Source organism: Hydra vulgaris, chromosome 14 (genome assembly GCF_038396675.1).
Source record: "Hydra vulgaris chromosome 14, alternate assembly HydraT2T_AEP".
NCBI lineage: Eukaryota > Metazoa > Cnidaria > Hydrozoa > Anthoathecata > Hydridae > Hydra > Hydra vulgaris.
The window spans coordinates 22,549,932-22,569,591 of NC_088933.1; the positions used below are offsets into that span (position 1 = coordinate 22,549,932).

The following is a 19,660-nucleotide window of genomic DNA, read 5'->3' on the forward strand; positions in this document are numbered from 1 at the left end:
CTCACAAACCAGCTTTACAATTGCAATGTTTGCAAAATATACAAACTATTTCTCTGATATTACATATAGACGCAAGGGTACATCACTCATTTGCTTGAGAATGTTTTATCTAAAATATTAAGGTTTAAAAACTAAAAATTCAAAGTATAATAAAAAGTTTGTTTCTATTTTATTATAGAACTAGCAATGATATTACCTTCCCTGCAATTAATAATAAGTAGATACTTCTCAAATAGTTGAAAACTCACTTTTTTACATGACTACTGTCAAACCCAATTTGGTAACACAAGCTCATACTATTCAAAAGATTTACATGCTTTTAATTGATTTTAGTTAAAAGACTCTAAAGAAGAGTTTGCAATATCAGGATAAGTAACATTTGGATAACTATCTAACTTGTTTTAGAAGGATTATCTTTAAAGAGATATGGGTAAACGTAACTTATAAAAACAATTTTTAATAAATAAATTTGTCCTGCATTTGAAACAAGCCTAGATAAATATTTGGTTTCTGTTAATATTGTACACCAATTTGTTTGTTTTTACCTCCATATGTGCGGTATAGCTTATTTTCATATAATTTGATTAAATTAGTCACGAGGTAAGAACGGTATGTAGGAGTTTAACAAGAAAGAGAATCTACTTTCGTTTTGCTCTTCTAAAATGGTACCGAAAAATGTATTCAAAAGTTGGCCTACCATACTTTAACAAGCAGTTGTAGCTTATTTAATATCAATGGTTAGAAAAGATAAATTTTTTTAAACGCCGTTGCCAGGATTGTAACCATTTAAAACAGTTTTATTATTTATTTCAGCAGTTTATTTATAAACAAAAATACTTATAGTCTAAATTTAGTAAACGCTTATAAAAAACTTGTAAACTAATGAAACTTATACATAAAATTGTGTTAAAATAGAAAAATATTATCTACTAAAGGTATAGGACCACATTGACTAAATGCTATATTACTAAATCATGCTAATTATTAAATCTAAAAGTTACATTTAGTCTGATTTACGAAGCGCTATGTCACATTTTTTATCATACTTTTTTAAAAAATACTATACTGTTTCCTTTTTTTACTATACTTTAATTTTTAAGTTTTGTTAATCTTTTTTTTGAAAAAGTCAATATTTGCCATTACAGTGCTATATTTTTATATTTTTATTAAAAAATAAATTAAGTTCCACAGAATTAACATATGACTAGTCCATGATAGTCACTTACGAAAATGTAATTTATTTATATTATTTTGTTTTGTTTGAGCATGATGGTAATATATATACATCAGGAGCAAATTTATGATCCATACCGGGTGCCACTGAAGCACGTAACTTGTTTACTTGGTTGAATTTTGTGTTAAAGTGCAACTCGAATAAGCGATATTTAACAATAATAAATAAACAACAAATAGACCCATGAGATAGGCTGATGACAAGTTAAAGCCAAAAAAATTAGCCTATATCAAATTTATATTATATTAGTTTAGTTTAATTAAATTTTAATCAAAAATCAAAATCAAAATTATAAACATATTCAATCATTTTTCAGATCAAAAAGAAAAGAAAAATAATTATCTGATATAGAATATTTTTATATCAAATTGTTAAAAAATATATAATATATATCAAAATTTTTGTATATATAAAAAGCATATAAAAATAAAATAGCTATATTTAAAAAAATGCTTTGTTATTTTCATAAAATTTAGTGAAAATGAAAATGAAACATTTGGTACTTATGATGTTAATACTCTTAAATTAATGCTTATAAAGGTCACACACACGTACATCAAAAGCTATCAAAAGTTTCATTAAGTTGTGGTTTTTGAAAAGATATACAAGGAAAAAACATTGGAAAATCATATTTAAAAAAGTGTTGCTAGTTTATTTAGTTTGAACGTAATTTTTTTAAATTAAAAACTATATTAAATCAAATTATCACAATCACTTACTACACTAGACTACTTCATAAATTTATGAACGCTGACCTCTATTTAATTTAAAGTTTAGAGTTTTTTCTTTGTTTAAAGTTAAATTGTCAGAGTACTTTTTGGAGTTTTGTTAGCAGTTCTATCAGTTTAATAGTTTAACCTGGAGCAACACACTTTTTAGTTATAACTGCAAATTTTTAAAATTACCATTACAAATTTGTTTCTTGCTTCTGCAAACAATAGGTTTCAAAAGTACAATAGTACAAATGTTAATTTGTGCATATTAAAATGAATAAATAATTTTTTTTGACAATAAATTTGCTCATAAATTTTATCGCTAAAATTATCAGTATTATGATATTTAAATATTTTTGTTTTAGAAATATGCAGAATTTTGTTATAAAAAATAACAAAGGTCTAATAGCTTATGCACTGCACTAATGGGACCAAATAAAGACCACGAACTAGAAGAGCTTTTAAATGATAAAGGTTAAAAACTTATAATCTATTTGTTTTTTTATTCACAAAATTTAAAACAATATTTTTATTAATCAAAAGTATCAAAAAAAATTTTTTCAGCTTTGTTTGGTGATTTTGTGAATGAGCAGTTTGATGTCCAACAGTACACATGCCATGTCATTGAGAATCATAAAGTGAACGAAGCATTGGCTCAGCTAAATATTGGAATAAGTGTCCTTAATAAAGAGCTTTTATCACAGGTAGCTGAAAATATGAATTAATCTATTAATTTTTATTTTGGTGGGTGTCTTTCAACTCATCAGTAATTATCAGTAATTTGGTGGGTGTCTTTCAACTCATTAGTAATTATATAAATTAAATGCGGTAGTGGTGTAGTGATAGAGTGTTCGCTTCCTAAGGCATTATTCATCAAGGTTTGTGTTTCGGAGTTATAAAGCGAACTTCTTGGCTTTACTGACAATAAGAACATTTCTTTAAGCTTTTAATTTTTCCAGATTTCCAAAAAGTTTTCTTTAAATACTATATTAAATTTATATATATATATATATATATATATATATATATATATATATATATATATATATATATATATATATATATATATATATATTTATATATATATAAATTTTAATTATTATTTAAAGAAAACTTTTTGAAAATCTGGAAAAATTAAAAGCTTAAAGAAATGTCCTTATTTCCAGAAAAGTATATACACATACATATATACCAATATATATATATTAGGGGTATTCAAAAAAAGTGAATTTTCAAATCTAAAAAACCATACCCCCTAAATTTGGGGCAAATATATAAAAAATGAGCCTCACAAAGTTTGAGCGCTGTCCGTTCACTTTTGACCCCCCCTCAAGCTAAGAATTTAGGGGAAAATTGTCCTTACTTCTCAAAAATCTATGTTTGGTGATATTGAAAATCATGAAAATTGGTTAAAATATACACTGAGGCATATTCGTTTAGACGCATCAATTTTTTTCTCTTTGTCTTAATTTTTTTCTATGAATTGTCAACTGATATGCATGCAAGTTATTATCAAAATAATTGTTGTGTTGTGGGCTAATAAAAATCACACAAAAATTTTTTTTATGTGTCTTTATTAACATGAGAGCATTTTTGATATACAAAAGTACATTTTTTAATTGGAATATATCTATAGACGCAGTCATGTTTTTGACATTAAAAGATGGAAATTAGTAATGCGTATGTCCTCCATTACACTGGATCACCTCAAAAATTCTGCCTTTCATTGACTCCACTAGTCGTTGAAGTTTAGTTTGATCCAACTCGGACCATGCTTCAAGGATTTTACACTTTAACTCAGTAACAGTTTTAAATTGGTGTCCGGCTGCTTTAGCGTCATAAACTTTTCTTGATGGCATTCCCCACACGTTCTCGATTGGATTTAAGTCCGGGCTACAAGCTGGCCATTCGAGAACCGGGATGTTGTGGGCTTTAAACCATTTCATAGAATGCCTAGATGTGTGAATTGCAGCATTATCTTGCTGAAATATGGCATTATCGTCCATATTTTCATCCATATAAGTTATAAGAACATCATCCAACATTTCTGTATACTTTATCGAGTTCATTTTAGATAAACCACAACACAGAGTCAATTTTCCTGAATAAGAAAATCCACCCCAAACCATTAAACTTCCTCCTCCATAATTTCGTTTTGTTTGTGGGTCATTTATTCCTCTTAGATCATGCCAATAACAACTGTAAGAGTCCGGACCATCTAAATTGAACTTTTTTTCATCTGAAAATATTACGTTTTGCCACTCATGAGTCCAATGCATATGGTTTTTAGCAAACTGTAATCTAGCAATTTTATGGTGTTTTTTTAACATTGGTTTTTTGTGTAGTTTCTTCCACTTTACGTTTGGTGTTGTACGTAGAATATGTGCAACATGTTTATTGGTGACAGGCAATAATAATTTATCCTTTATTTGTGTTGCATTCAATTTATTTTTGGTTGCTTCAAAGCGAATTCGATTAATTTGCCGATTTGTTAATACTTTGTTGATTTTTACACCGTAATTGTCACCTTTTGCAATGTAGTTTCGTACAACATGGTCAGATCTTCCAATTTTTCTTGCAATTTTTCGTATAGAAAGTGCTGGTGAGATTTCTGAGCCACGATATAAATAAATTTGTATTTTTTCAGCACCTGTCAAATACTTTTGTTTAGGCATTTCGTAAAATGCAATAAAAATGATACTGGCAGAGCAAAAGATCAAATTACACTAAAATTTATCAATTTATTTATGTAAAGGTGATTAAAAATCAATAACTACCGTTATTAACCTGATTGCGTCTATAGATATATTCCAATTAAAAAATGTGCTTTTGTATATCAAACATACTCTCATGTTATTAAAGACACAGAAAAAATTATTTTGTGGTTTTTATTAGCCCACAACACAACAACTATTTTGATAATAACTTGCATGCATATCAGTTGACAATACATAGAAAAAAATTAAGATAGAGAGAAAAAAATTGATGCGTCTAAACGAATATGCCTCAGTGTATTTTCTGTTATGCCTAATGTTATATACATATATTTTCGTGTAAATTCTGATAGTTTAAAACTTTGAATTTTTCTAATAAATACAGATTAGTACATACAATAAACATTAAAAATGAGTGAAGCACAACTTAGGTCAATGAAAAGGAACTTTTTATTATAAAAGAGGCAAAACCAGCTATATCAGGTATAAACATTTTTATTAATATTGGAATTATAATGAGTCATTAGTTGCTAAAAAATTTATTTTATTTATAAAATATAAATTTTTCTATTTAGATATACAACTTCCAACAGGCTTGGATATACTTCAACATTTAATATATAACCAACAATGTCGATCTGTATCAATATCAAGTATTATTGCTTGTCCCCCTAAAATCATTTTTCTAGATGTTTGGAGAGTTGTTGTGAATGTATCTTGTCTAAAATCAAGAGACCCTGGATTAAAGCTGGATTTGATGTGTTAACTGATTTAAGTTTAGTTAAAAAACTTTTTAAATTGCATAAGTCCTATTCCAATTTGAAAAAAAATGCAAAAAGGGGAAATAGTGGTGATTTGGCTAAACAAAATGAGTTTGAGATTGAAATAAAAAAACTTTTTTGGGCTGGTAATTCTAATCTCAAAGACACAATCAGTAAAGATAAAAAAAGATCACTAAAAGACAAGATTGAAGATCTAAAATTTCTTGAAGATCAGGAAAATGAAAGAAAGTTTGTTATTGGTTCAGAGGATATTAAATATAGAAAAAAGGTATTCAATACTTTTAATTAATTAGTTTAGCTCTTTCTCAAGCTCTGTTAATTCTTTTTTCCACTAATTTTAAAATTGAAAACTAAAACTATATTTTTTCTGTTAATTAGGCAAAAGAAAGCATCAGGAAGAAAAATCGTTTACAGCCTAAGATTTTGAGAGATGATGTACCCAACGTTGAACTTATAGACACAATTCTAAGCGATGATTCTTCAATTGAATCTGATTTCGAGCCAGGTGATTGGTATCATATAGAAGTCTCTGAAAACCCAGACACAGTAATTGCAAAAATTCCAACAGATGTTTTTGCTGGTAATGTTTCACTTACTGCTACAGCCTGTGATATATCACCAAATGTTTTACAGAAGGTAACAAATGCAATTCTATATCAATCAGGTGTTGATCTTAAAGAAGTTAAAAGCAGTCAGTCTACCGCATATAGAAAAATGAAAAAAGAAAATGAAAACATGGCAAAAATTTCAAAAGAAGATGTTAAAGCAGCCATAGATGCATCTCCATATCCATGTATAATTCATTTTGACGGGAAGACCTTGTTTGAGCTAAACAAAGGAAAAATGTTAAAGAGGGATAGAAGAAAGCATCAGGAAGAAAAATCGTTTACAGCCTAAGATTTTGAGAGATGATGTACCCAACGTTGAACTTATAGACACAATTCTAAGCAATGGTTCTTCAATTGAATCTGATTTCGAGCCAGGTGATTGGTATCATATAGAAGTCTCTGAAAACCCAGACACAGTAATTGCAAAAATTCCAACAGATGTTTTTGCTGGTAATGTTTCACTTACTGCTACAGCCTGTGATATATCACCAAATGTTTTACAGAAGGTAACAAATGCAATTCTATATCAATCAGGTGTTGATCTTAAAGAAGTTAAAAGCAGTCAGTCTACCGCATATAGAAAAATGAAAAAAGAAAATGAAAACATGGCAAAAATTTCAAAAGAAGATGTTAAAGCAGCCATAGAAGCATCTCCATATCCATGTATAATTCATTTTGACGGGAAGACCTTGTTTGAGCTAAACAAAGAAAAAATGTTAAAGAGGGATAGAATGGCTGTTTTAGTTAACATTAATAGACAGACTTACCTACTTGGAGTACCTCCACTAGCGTCATCCACTGGTGAAGATCAGTTCTTAGGTGTAATGAACTTAATTAAGGAGTATCAACTTAGGTCAAAAACTAGAGGAATATGCTTTGATACAACATCATCCAACACTGGGACGAATAAAGGATCAGTTTCCAGAATATCTTAAGAACTGTAAATAGCATGTAGGCATCATGTGACTGAATTAAGAATGCTTTACTTTTGGAAATTAGTGACCAATAAAGAAACTAGTGGACCTGATAATCCTCTTTTCAAAAAGCTTAAAAATATTTTTAAAGAACCTAATTTTAACTATAATTCAGTTCTACTGTTACGGTTTGATTGGAATAAGGTTAAAAGCAGTTTTTTAGAAAAGGCAGCTATGAAGTCATTAACATTTTGCAAAGCATACGTTAGTAAACCAGGTATTATAAGAGATAATAGAAGTGAGCTTGCAGAATTAGTTGTCACGTACTTATCCCCTATAACATATAAAGTAAGAAAAACTGGTGCTATTCATCATGCAAGATTTTTAGGAAAAGCAATTTATTATCTAAAGCTTCGGCTTTTATCCAATCAACTTACGTTTGTTTAGGAAAATGATAAACTGAAAATTGAAATTAAGCTTATTACAGAATTTATTGTTTGCTTTTATGCAAAATGGTATCTACAATCTGAGGATGTCATCAAAGCTCCTTTTCTTGACATTACAGCCATACATCAAATGCATCTGTACAAGAAGGTATGTACAAACCCAATAGCTGTCGATGCTGTATTAGAGTCTCAGTATAAACACTGTTGGTATTTGGATTCAATAATGATACCTTTAGCTTTGCTAGATGATGAGTTAGCATCAGAGGAGAAGGCAAAAATTGCATCAGCAATTCTGTCATTTGATATGCCTAGCTCAGACTATTATAAGCCTGAGAGTAAAGTAAAGCAAGATATCAAGGAAATTTATAAAATTAATAAAATTGGAAAAAAACCACCATCCTTGTCTGCCTTGGTTGATGTCTTTTCTTACCTGATTTTTGACATGATTGGGTTTGATAACCAATGAGTTCAAGACTGGCTCTCACTTCCACCAAACTATTGGCATACTCAGTCATGCTTCAAAAGTTTTCAAAAATATGCTGAAACTTTGATTTTTGTAAATGACCATTCAGAATGGTCAATAGGTATGATGGGGCAGTATATTCATAGATATTCTGATGAAACTGAAAAGCACAACAGATTGCTAACTCTGAACAAAGTTCGATCTGTATTCAGATCACAAGAACAAAAATCCGGTACATTTTCAAAGATTAAGTTTAATGATGGACTTGGTATGATGCGAAAAAAGATAAAGAGTTAAACTTGATTATTATTAGATTTGTAAATTTTTTTTCTGTTATAAAACTTGAATATAAGTTTATAATTTTATTTATTCTTGCTCATTTTGATTTTTCAATATAGATAAATAGTGTTTTTTTTCAATATAGATAAACAACATTGCTGAGGTCACAACCAACAACTGTTCATTCTTTCTGGCAAAATGAAGTTGGTTGCTCCCTCTGGTATGTCTTGGGAATAGTTAGAGAGGCCTTGTGTGTATATGTTAATACACACAAGGCTTATAAATAAATAAATATATATATATATATATATATATATATATATATATATATATATATATATATATATATATATATATATATATATATATATATATATATATATATATATATATATATAAATCTAACTTTAACTACAAAAATTCTGATTTTCATGATTTTCAATACCACCAAACATAGATTTTTGAAAAGTAGGAAAAAAACCATATATTTTTAAACAAAAATATAAGCCTATATACATATAGCAGAAAAAATAAATTTGAAAAAAAAAAAATTACCCCTCCCTCAAGGCGCCCGAAAATTACCACTTTTCGGTCAATTTTCCTCTAAATTTTTAACTTGAGGGGGGGGGGGGTGGCGGCCAAGTGATCGGACAGCGCTCAAACTTTACGAGGCTCATTTTTTATACATTTGCCCCAAATTTAGGGGGTATGGTTTTTTAGATTTAAAAATTCACTTTTTTTGAATACCCCTAATATATATATATATATATATATATATATATATATATATATATATATATATATATATATATATATATATATATGTATATATATAAATTAAATTAGTAAAAAACACTTATCTAACTTTTATCTTCTACTTTAAGTTTCACCATTGCTGGATCATCAGGAAGAGTTACTAAATCTCAAAAAAAATTCAATTTATAGAAAAAAATATTTTACAGGAAGTTATAAATTATTATAAAACTATATTTTTTTTGTTAACGGGAAGTTACAAAAAGTAATTATTAAATAATTTTCTTTGGAATGGGGATAGTTTAATTTGGTCATTTGTTTTTATAATTTTTTAAGAGGTATTTATTTTCGTGCCTACATTTAGAAATTAATTCAGATTTTTTATTTAATAAATTTTCTTGATTTAAATGAGTAATTATTTCAAATTTTTCTTGTAAAGATAGCATACATTTTTTGGAAATGTTATTATAGGCAGGGGCAGATTTTAGAATAGACCATTGTAAATTAAAATTTTTTTTTTTTTTTTTTAAATCCCAAATATATTTTGACAGCATTGTCTCTTTTAAATATTTTTTGTGTTTAAACGATTGTTTGTGGTTGGCATAACGTTTTTTCCATTCCCCCTCGGTTAAGCCAATATATTGTTTATCGGGGTTATTTTGTGAGGAAACAATGCACTTGTAAATTATATTTTTCGAAAGGCATTTTCCATTTAGAGGGCAATCTGTTTTTTGTTTACAATTACAATAATCAGTGTTTTTTTCTTTTATATGTTCATTTTTATTAATTAACGCGTAGTTGTGGCCTTTTATAATTCTTTCTAAATTTTTTGTACAGCTATAACTTACTTTAATGGTATTTCTGTTAAAAATCTTATGTAATTTATTAGAGGGAGGAAAATGTTTGTCTATTAATTTTAGAAAAATTTTACCTATATTTGTTGAAACATTTTTGCTGTGGGGGGTTGAACCAAATTATGTTTCTATTTCTATTACGCTTTTTTGTAATTTTCTTTACAAATTTTAGCTCGAAATTTTGAAAGCCACTTTTTTTAAGGGCATCTTCATAAACATGTTTAGAGGAGTTAAAAATATTTTCATTAGAAGAGTTTTGGTTTAGCCTATTGTTAATTGAAATTGGAATTTGTTTTAGAATTTGAGGGGGATGGTTCGAATTCACATTAATATACAATAATTTGTCATTAGGTTTTTTGTAGGGCTTATAGGAACTTTCTGACAAGAATGTTCACATCAAGAAAATTCACTATTTTTAAATTTATATTTATTTCAATTTGGAAGCCAATATTTTTAAAAACTTTAATAACATCTTTTCTAATTTTATCGAGTTGTGGCCCTGATTTTTTATGCATTATTATTAAACCGTCGTCGCAATAAAGACCTAATTGATTAATTTGGATTATTTTAGCTAGGGTATTTAAAATATATAAACCTACAAATTCGCAAATTTCTGCTCCGTCGTAACTTCCCATTGTTACATCAAAGCATTCGTGCGTGGTTTTTTTCTTCCACGTTTCCTTATCAAAATAGAGTAAATTTTTTCTGCAGTGCTTAGTTATACGGATAGTGTCCTCAGTAATTTCTAACTGGGATTTTCCAAATTCTATTGTTTTATCTAAAATTTCTGCTGTAATTGAGGGATAAAAATCAATAATATCAAATTGTATAAATGTGCATTCATTTTTATTGTTAATTTTAGAAAACCAATCTATAACATCAGTGGTATTTTTCCACTGATGTAAACCTAATTTTTTCCGAATAGCGTTTTTAATTTTGTCTAGTTTAATTTTACTAACGTGCCCTAGTTCACTTTTAGAGGGTACTAGTAGCCTACAAGTGAGTTTATTTTGAAAATTTGGTTTGTGATCTTTTAGTGAAACAAACCCTTGCGCTGGTGCAACTGATTCAATTCTCGCATCTAAATTAATATTTTTGGCGATGTTTTGAACTTCTAAATTAATGGCGTTTTCCAAGTTTTTTGGTGCTTTTGTATAATTATTAGAAATATTGCGCATAAATGGTGGGGCATTTTTTATTTTGAATCCATAATTTTCATTCTGTTTTTTTTCAATTAAAGGGTTTTTATTTTTTTCAGATTCTAAGAAAAAATGGGCTTTCCAACGAATTCTTTTAATAAAGTGTTCTACTTTGACTATTAATGAAATAGTATAACTTTTTTTGTCTGGGATCGGGATATTTTTGAGAGAGTAAGTAAAATTGTTAGTTTCCATGTTTAGGTTAGGTAAAGTACAATTAAAGAGTGCTCAACAAGTATAAACTTGGAGCTTAATATGTAAATTATGTTAGTGTATTTTACAAATAGAGTGCTCAATGTTCTTAAAGAACAGAGCAATAATAAATTTATATTTATATATTGGTATCATATTCACTTCTTTCCAATTATTAGGTATTATACCTGTTTCAAATGATGAAACTATCAGAAGAGAAATAGGCCAAGCTAAACCAGTGGCACACTTGTTGAGAATATAAGGACTTATACCATCTGGGCCAATTGCTTTGTATTTCTTCAAAGCACCCAACTTGCCAAAAACTGCAGTTTCATTAAGATCAAATTGATCAATCTTGCATACCTGATCAGTCCTGTTTGGGAATGTAAACTTGTTTTTGTGGTCAATTTTTGAAAAAGCAGACTGAAACTGTTTGTTAAGACATTCTAGTTTTTCAAGCAATTTTGTTAGCTCCTTGCTGTCTTTTATCAAAGAGGGAACAGTAAACTTTGCTTTTTTTTGACTGAAAATATAGTTGTATACAACTTTTGAATTAGATTTTGAAAGTGAGACAAGTTTTGATTCATAGCTTTTTCGTGCAGCGACTATGTCTTTTTTTAACTGCTTGCAAGTTGCTTTGTAGAGTGGGCTGATAGATTGATGAGTAATGGGTGAGCTGGCTAGCAGTTTTGACCAAAGGTTAAATTTCTTTTTTGTTAGATTTTTAATGCCTGTTGTAAACCATTTTGGTTTTGATCTCTGTTTTTGAGTTGATGTTGCTTGATTTGGTACATATTTAGCTAATCCTTCTTTGTATCGAAACTCAATGAGTTGGTTTATCATAATGGGATTGTTTTTGAATTTTTCAAGTTGTTTCCTCCATTCTGCATCTGCAAAAAATTAGATTTTTATAGTTGCCTCTACCATAGTTTGGTTTAGTTAGTAATAACACCCTGGTTGGTGAGATTGATGGTTCAAACAAGAAACTATATGAGTGCAATGAAAATTATTTATAACTGAGATGCCAAGAGATGGACCATTATTAAGTTCTATAACTCAGGAGGGACAGTCAGTTAGCACCAGGTCAAAAATATTATTGCCAAAAGTAGGTTTTGTGACATGCTGTGCAAGAGCCGCAGTGTTGACAGATTCCAAAAAGTCATTGCTTAATATTGTTGCATTTTTCTTAGTGCTACCACAAGCTGCTGTCCACTTTATTTCATATATATATATATATATATATATATATATATATATATATATATATATATATATATATATATATATATATATATACATACATACATATATATATATATATACATACATATATATATATATATATAAATATATATATATATATATACAGCTATGCTCAAATGTATGGAGCACCTATTTGTTTAAATATATTTGTGTTTAAAAAATGAGATATACATGATGAATTTTTTTTTAAATGGTATTTTATTTGTTTTTTACGTTTAAGCATTAGTAAATCATTTAATGCATGTTGAATTTGCTTGTCTGGGCATGATTAGACTTGTCTTAACTTGTCTACATACTCACTTAGTATAAATTCTGTCGAATTAAGATATTCATTTCATTCTTATCTTAAACGTAACTATTGTCAGCCGCTCATTATCTATTGTTTAAAAGTAGTGATTTTTTTTATCGTTCTTTATTTATTTTCATTATGAGTAAAACACGCAAACTTTCTGTGAGTGAAAGAAGCCAAATTGTGATACTCCATAAACAAGGACATTCCCAAGTGGAAATTTCAAAAATTATGAAATGCTCAAGGAAAGCAGTGCAAAATGCTATAAATAGATTTAGTGAAACTGGTTCATACGAAAATAGACCAAAAACGGGAAGAAAACGTATACTTTCTCCTAGAAACCATCGTTTCCTCAACAGGATTTCACTTCGAAATCGGACCAAATCTTCTAAAGACTTGGTTAGCGATCTGTGGGAGCACAGAAAAATTCAAATTTCTGCTCCAAGTGTTAGAAGATACTTAAAAGAAGGTAATTTACATGGAAGAAGGGCTCGCCGAAAACCATTGCTGACTGAGCACCATAAGAAACTTCGTTTAGAATGGGCTAAACAGCACCAAAATTGGTTATCAGAAGATTGGGCCAAAATTATTTGGTCAGACGAATCAAATATAGAGGTAAGGCATCATTATGACTTGCGGTGTAACCAAAAAATAAAAAAAAAATATCATTTCGAAATTATTCCTTTAAGTACCTGAAATTTTACATGTTGAAATTTATAATATCAAATTTGTATTCCTTTACTTTTTTGACCTAGATTTTCGGGCAACCTGGAGGCACCTTTGTAAGACGACGACCAGGCGAAGGATTTGAGCCGGAATGTATCATCCCTACAGTCAAATTTGGCGGTGGTGGCACAATGATCTGGGGTTGCATGGCCTCCAGTGGCGTAGGTGAAATATTTTTATGTGAGGGTAGGATGAATGCAGAGCGCTACATTACCATGCTAAATGAAGTTTTGGAGCCATCAATATTGAAATTATTTGACGAAGATGTCCCTCAATATTATTTTCAACAAGATAACGCTCCTTGCCACAAGGCAAAAAAAAGTTTGGACTGGTTTTCAACAAATGAAGTTCCCCTCATTACGTGGCCCCCCCAGTCTCCAGATTTGTCACCCATAGAAAATTTGTGGTCTATTTTGAAGAGGAAGTTGTCAATTTACAGATGTAAATCCAAAGAAGAATTTAAAGCGAAAATTCTGGATGAATGGGAAAAAATACCAGCGAATGTATGTAAGGATCTTGTGGACAGCATGCCCAAAAGACTACGTGCGGTGATCAAGGCAAAGGGAGGTGCTACAAAATATTAATTATATTAAATAATATTGTTGAATTGAAATAATTTGTATCAAATAAACACATTCACATTTACTATTTGTTCATTACTTTTGAATTTTAAATAAAATATAGGGGTGCTCCATACATTTGAGCATAGCTGTATATATATATATATATATATATATATATATATATATATATATATATATATATATATATATATATATATATATATATATATATATATATATGTATGTATATATATATTAGATATATATATATATATATTAGATATATACATATATATATATATATGTATATATATATATATATATATATATATGTATATATATATATATATATATACACACACATGTATATATATATATGTGTATATATATATACATGTTTATATATATATATATATACATATATATATATATATATATATATATATATATATATATATATATATATATATATATATATATATATATATATATATATATATATATATATATATATATACGTAAGTGTATATATATGAATAAAGAAAATATCTTTATATTATCATGTATAATATTGTATACTTGAAAGAGTGCTCAATAGATAAACTAGAGCTATATAATATATATGTTACTGTTACCCGCCGTACCAGGAATTAGCAAAATGCTAATGTTTATAGTATAATTTAATATTGCAACTCTGAGTTTCATGTGTTATCACAATCATCAGGCAACTAGTAAAAGTTTAATTTTGCTACGATTTGTTTAGTGGACGTTACGAAACACTGTAAAGGTAAGCTACAAAACACTGTAAAGGTAAGTTATGAAACACTGTAAAGGTAAGCTACAGTTGAAACACTGTAGGACGTTAGAAACACTGTAAAGGTAAGCTACAGTTGCACTGAAAATATAGAAAAAATTATAAAAAACCACAACAAAAAAATTATCTTCCCTAGAATTGAAAATAATGATCCAAAATGCAACTGTCGAAGCAAAGCTTAATGTCCCCTGAATGGTAAGTGCAAATCAAAAAATATTATATATGAATGCATCATCGCAGCAAAAAACCAACCCAGCAAAGTTTATATAGGATTAACGGAAGGTGAGTGGAAAACCATCAGTACCCCCCTACTCAAATATTTCCAAAAGATGCCCACTATGTCTGTATGAGAAATTTACTATTATATCATATCCAAAACCTGAAGAACTGCTAAATAAGAGAACCAAAATTATATCAAAGTGCCGCCACGAAAATAAATTCTTATTAAAAAATTACAAAGCTCGCTACAAACCTGACTAACAACTATAAATAAAAATAACTATACTAATCTGCTCCATATATCTCTAGGCTAACTAATAAATTACTCACATACACAGCTTTTGTAATATATTTCATAATATTATGTATATTTTTATATCAATTTTAATTCTTATTCTCTTATTTTTATTTTATTATTTTTTAATACACAAATAATACACATTAACACATAAAAAATATTTTAAACAACATTAAACATATTACTATTTCACAATTATTAGCCAACTAAAAACAAATTAATAATATTATTAACCTAACTACTAATCAATTTCCGTCCCGTAACGATCTAAAATACAAATATAAACCATAACGTCCACTAAACAAATCGTAGCAAAATTAAACTTTTACTACTTGCCTGATGATTGTGATAACACATGAAACTCAGAGTTGCAATATTAAATTATACTATAAGCATTAGCATTTTGCTAATTCCTGGTACTGCGGGTAACAGTAACATATATATTATATATATATATATATATATATATATATATATATATATATATATATATATATATATATATATATATATATATATATATATATATATACATATACATTTTAATGTTGACTTCTTCAAAAGAGTTTTTTTATAAGTTTTTAAATAAAACCTTTTATGGATTTAACTCTATTTGTTGAAAATACTTTAATATTTTTAACAAATTGAGTTAAATTCATGAAATGAAGTTTATATTTATATATAAAATTTTTACATATATATATATACATATATATATATATATATATATATATATATATATATATATATATATATATATATATATATATATATATATATATGTCAGATCAGGTTATCCTGCTACTGGTAACATGTAACCCAGTACAATCTGCTTCATGTCCTGCTGCCTTGTAGGATACGCCTTTTTAGGCAAAGGCTAGGAGATGCCAACTCCGATTTAAAACACCCCCTGCCTTGGGGCTCTTGGTTGAGTAAAGGCTAGAGATGGTGTCTCGATAAAAATACTCATCTTGGGCAGATGTTAAATGCACCCAGCTACTGTCTTGTAGAAGGCCTCCTAGGCAAAGACTTAAGGGGTAAACAGATTCTATCTGTTGACCAGCCTCGCACCCCTTCTTCATCTATTAGGCTGGCGCAGATGTATTTTTAATACATTGTTTCCAGTTTAGGATGTTGAATGCTGGATCTTCTTGACTCAATGCATGGGTATGCTTGTGTCACTGTTTTTATGACTAGGCAACTCATTCTATTATCTCCTTATGAGGGTACAGCTCTAAAACTCAGTTTTATGGTTCTGAGGCCGGCTGGTAGTCAGGTTTCCCGAACTCTGTGGTAGCTCTCAGAGAGGCTGATTCCATCAACAGCTGAAAAATATCAAAGTACTAACAGTGCCATGTTGCGCATGGATGGTGTCCCTGTTTGTACTTTTGGTGTGCATTGCGGAGGCCACATTTGGAGCCCTTTGTTACGGCTTAGGGTTTATTAGTAGTAATGAGGCAATTGCTTGGGCTATTAAACGGTGTCCTAGGTACTATCTATGCTTTGAGTCAAGTTCTTCAATCTAATTTAAAAATGAATAAAGTACCAAAAACTATAAAACACAAAAAACCATCATCATCACCAAGTTCTCTAAACCTATCATTCACTAATATTCGTGGTCTTCGAAGTAACTTTTCTTCTGTTGAGTCTTATCTCTTGCAAAGTTCACCAGACCTACTTGCTCTTTGTGAGACTAATTTGAGTTCGGCTGTCTCATCTTGTGATCTTAGTGTTGATGGTTATCTTCCTCTGATTCGTAAAGACTCCAATAGTCACATGCTTGGCCTGGGCATTTACATTCGTAAGAATTCACCTGTTTGTCGTGAAACTAGGTTTGAATCCGCAGACTATTCTTTCATGTGCTTTCGTTTAGCACCACTTCACTCTATTGCCTTTCTCTTTGTTCTATATCGCTCTCCTTCATCTCAAGACTGCACTCTTTTTGATGTTATTTCTGATCATATTGACCAAGCCCTCTCTCTTTATCCATCAGCTAATATAGTTGTTGTCGGTGACTTTAATGCTCACCACTCTGAATGGCTTGGCTCTAGTGTCAGTGACTCTGCAGGCATTAAAGCCCACAACTTTTGCCTTTCTCAATCCCTAACTCAAATAGTCAACTTTCCAACTCGCTTTCCTGACAACCCTAATCATTTACCTTCTCTACTCGACTTATGTCTTGTTTCTGATCCTAGTCAGTGCTCAGTTTCTCCACATTCACCCTTAGGTGCTTCTGATCACAGTTTGATCTCTTTAAAACTAATATTTCATTCTTCTTCATCACCTGAATACCCCTATTATCGAACCTCTTACAACTACAGTAAAGCTGACTGGGATTCTTTCCGTGATTTTCTTCGTGATGGCCCTCGGGTAGAAATCTTTCAACTTCCTGTCGACAAATGTGCTTCTTACATAACTTCGTGGATTCAGGCAGGCATGGAATCTTTTATTCCCTCTCGACGATTCCAGGTCAAACCTCACTCTCCTCCATGGTTTTCCTCACACTGTGCTGCTGCGATTGCCAATCGAAACCGTTACTTCCATATTTATCAGCAAAACAATTCACCAGAAAACAGACGTCTGTTTATTACTGCTAGAAACAACTGTAAAAAGGTTTTGTCTAACGCCAAAACCCGCTATTCTCAGGTCATGAAATCTCGTATCTCATCTCAAAAATTAGGCTCTCGTGACTTATGGAGAATCTTTAATAATATCAATAATAAGGGCAAATCTATAATTCCACCTCTCTTGTACGGTTCAGACTTTGTCACCTCACCTAAAGACAAAGCCGAACTGTTTGCTAAAAACTTTTCATCAATATCATCTCTTGATTCCACTAATTGCGTTCTACCTGATATTGCCAACAAACAGGTTGATCCATTGCTTGACATTCATATCACTCCAGCATCTGTATCTAAAGTGATTTCCTGCCTAGACTCTTCCACAGCTTGTGGCCCAGACAACATACCTGTTATTGTCTTGCAGAAGTGTTCTCCGGAGCTGTCGTCTATACTCTCAAAACTATTCAACAAGTGCTTATCAGAGTCTTGTTTTCCAGCCTGCTGGAAAGCCGCATCTGTTATCCCTATCTTCAAAAATTCTGGGGAGCGATCTGATTTGTCTAACTACCGTCCCATAAGTCTTCTTCCTATCATAAGCAAGGTTTTTGAATCTTTAATTAACAAACACTTAATTTCTCATCTTGAATCTAATAACTTACTTTCTGACCATCAATATGGATTTCGATCTTCTCGTTCTACAGCTGATTTGCTAACAGTAATAACTGACAGGTTTTATCATGCATTAGATGAAGGTGGAGAGGTTAAGGCCATCGCTCTTGACATTTCAAAAGCGTTTGAAAAAGTTTGGCATGCTGGTCTTCTCCATAAGCTTTCTTCTTATGGTGTATCCGGCAACATCTTTAAGATCATTGAATCTTTCCTTTCCAATCGTAGCATAAAAGTTGTCCTCGATGGTCAACACTCTTCTTCTTATTCTGTAACTTCAGGGGTTCCTCAAGGTTCTATCCTTGGCCCTATACTCTTTTTAATTTACATTAACGATCTTCCAGATATTCTCACATCTAAGGTGGCATTGTTTGCTGATGATACTACCATTTATTCTTGTCGTGATAAGAAACCAACACCTTCTGATTGCTTGGAGGGGGCATTTGAGCTTGAAAAGGATCTCACTTCTGCTACAGCATGGGGCTCACAGTGGCTGGTGAACTTTAATTCAGATAAAACTCAATTTTTTTCAGCCAATCGTTATCGCAATAATTTAGATCTTCCTATATTTATGAACGGTGATGTACTCGATGAGTCACCTACTCTTCATCTTCTTGGATTAACTCTTATTTCGAATCTCTCTTGGAAACCATATATTAAATCGGTTGCAAAATTAGCATCTGCTAAGGTTGCATCTCTTTATCGAGCTTGCCACTTTCTTACTCTGGATTCTATTCTCTATCTCTATAAATCCCAAATCCGGCCTTGTATGGAATACTGTTGCCATATCTGGGGCGGATCTTCTAATGATGCCCTTTCTCTTTTAGACAAGGTGCAAAAACGCATTGTAAACATAGTTGGACCTGCTCTTGCAGCCAACCTCCAACCATTATCACATCGTCGTAATGTTGCTTCTCTTTCTCTTTTCTACAAATACTATAATGGGCACTGCTCTAAAGAGCTAGCGTCGCTTGTGCCATCTACTAAAATTCATTCTCGTGTTACTCGTCATTCAATTAAGTGTCATCCTTTTTCTGTGACTGTTCCTAAGTGCTCCAAAAACGCTTATTCGTCTAGTTTTTTTCCTCGAACATCAGTTCTTTGGAATTC

At 30.2% G+C, this 19,660-nt stretch overlaps 1 protein-coding gene across 2 annotated transcripts in view; it reads left to right on the forward strand.

Annotated features, from left to right (window-relative positions):
• Positions 1-586: 586 nt before the first annotated feature.
• LOC101239023 (conserved oligomeric Golgi complex subunit 5) overlaps positions 587-19,660 on the forward strand; it is a 57,660-nt gene continuing 38,586 nt past the window's right edge. Inside the window, exons 1-3 of one of the 2 annotated variants that reach the window (XM_065817600.1) lie at positions 587-737; positions 2,313-2,421; positions 2,512-2,651. In XM_065817600.1, the coding sequence (XP_065673672.1) occupies positions 2,373-2,421; positions 2,512-2,651 (189 nt within the window). In that variant the 5' untranslated portion in view covers positions 587-737; positions 2,313-2,372. Of the gene's footprint in view, positions 738-1,180; positions 1,233-2,312; positions 2,422-2,511; positions 2,652-19,660 lie in introns of those variants that run through there. The other variant, XM_065817601.1, reaches the window with a different exon arrangement.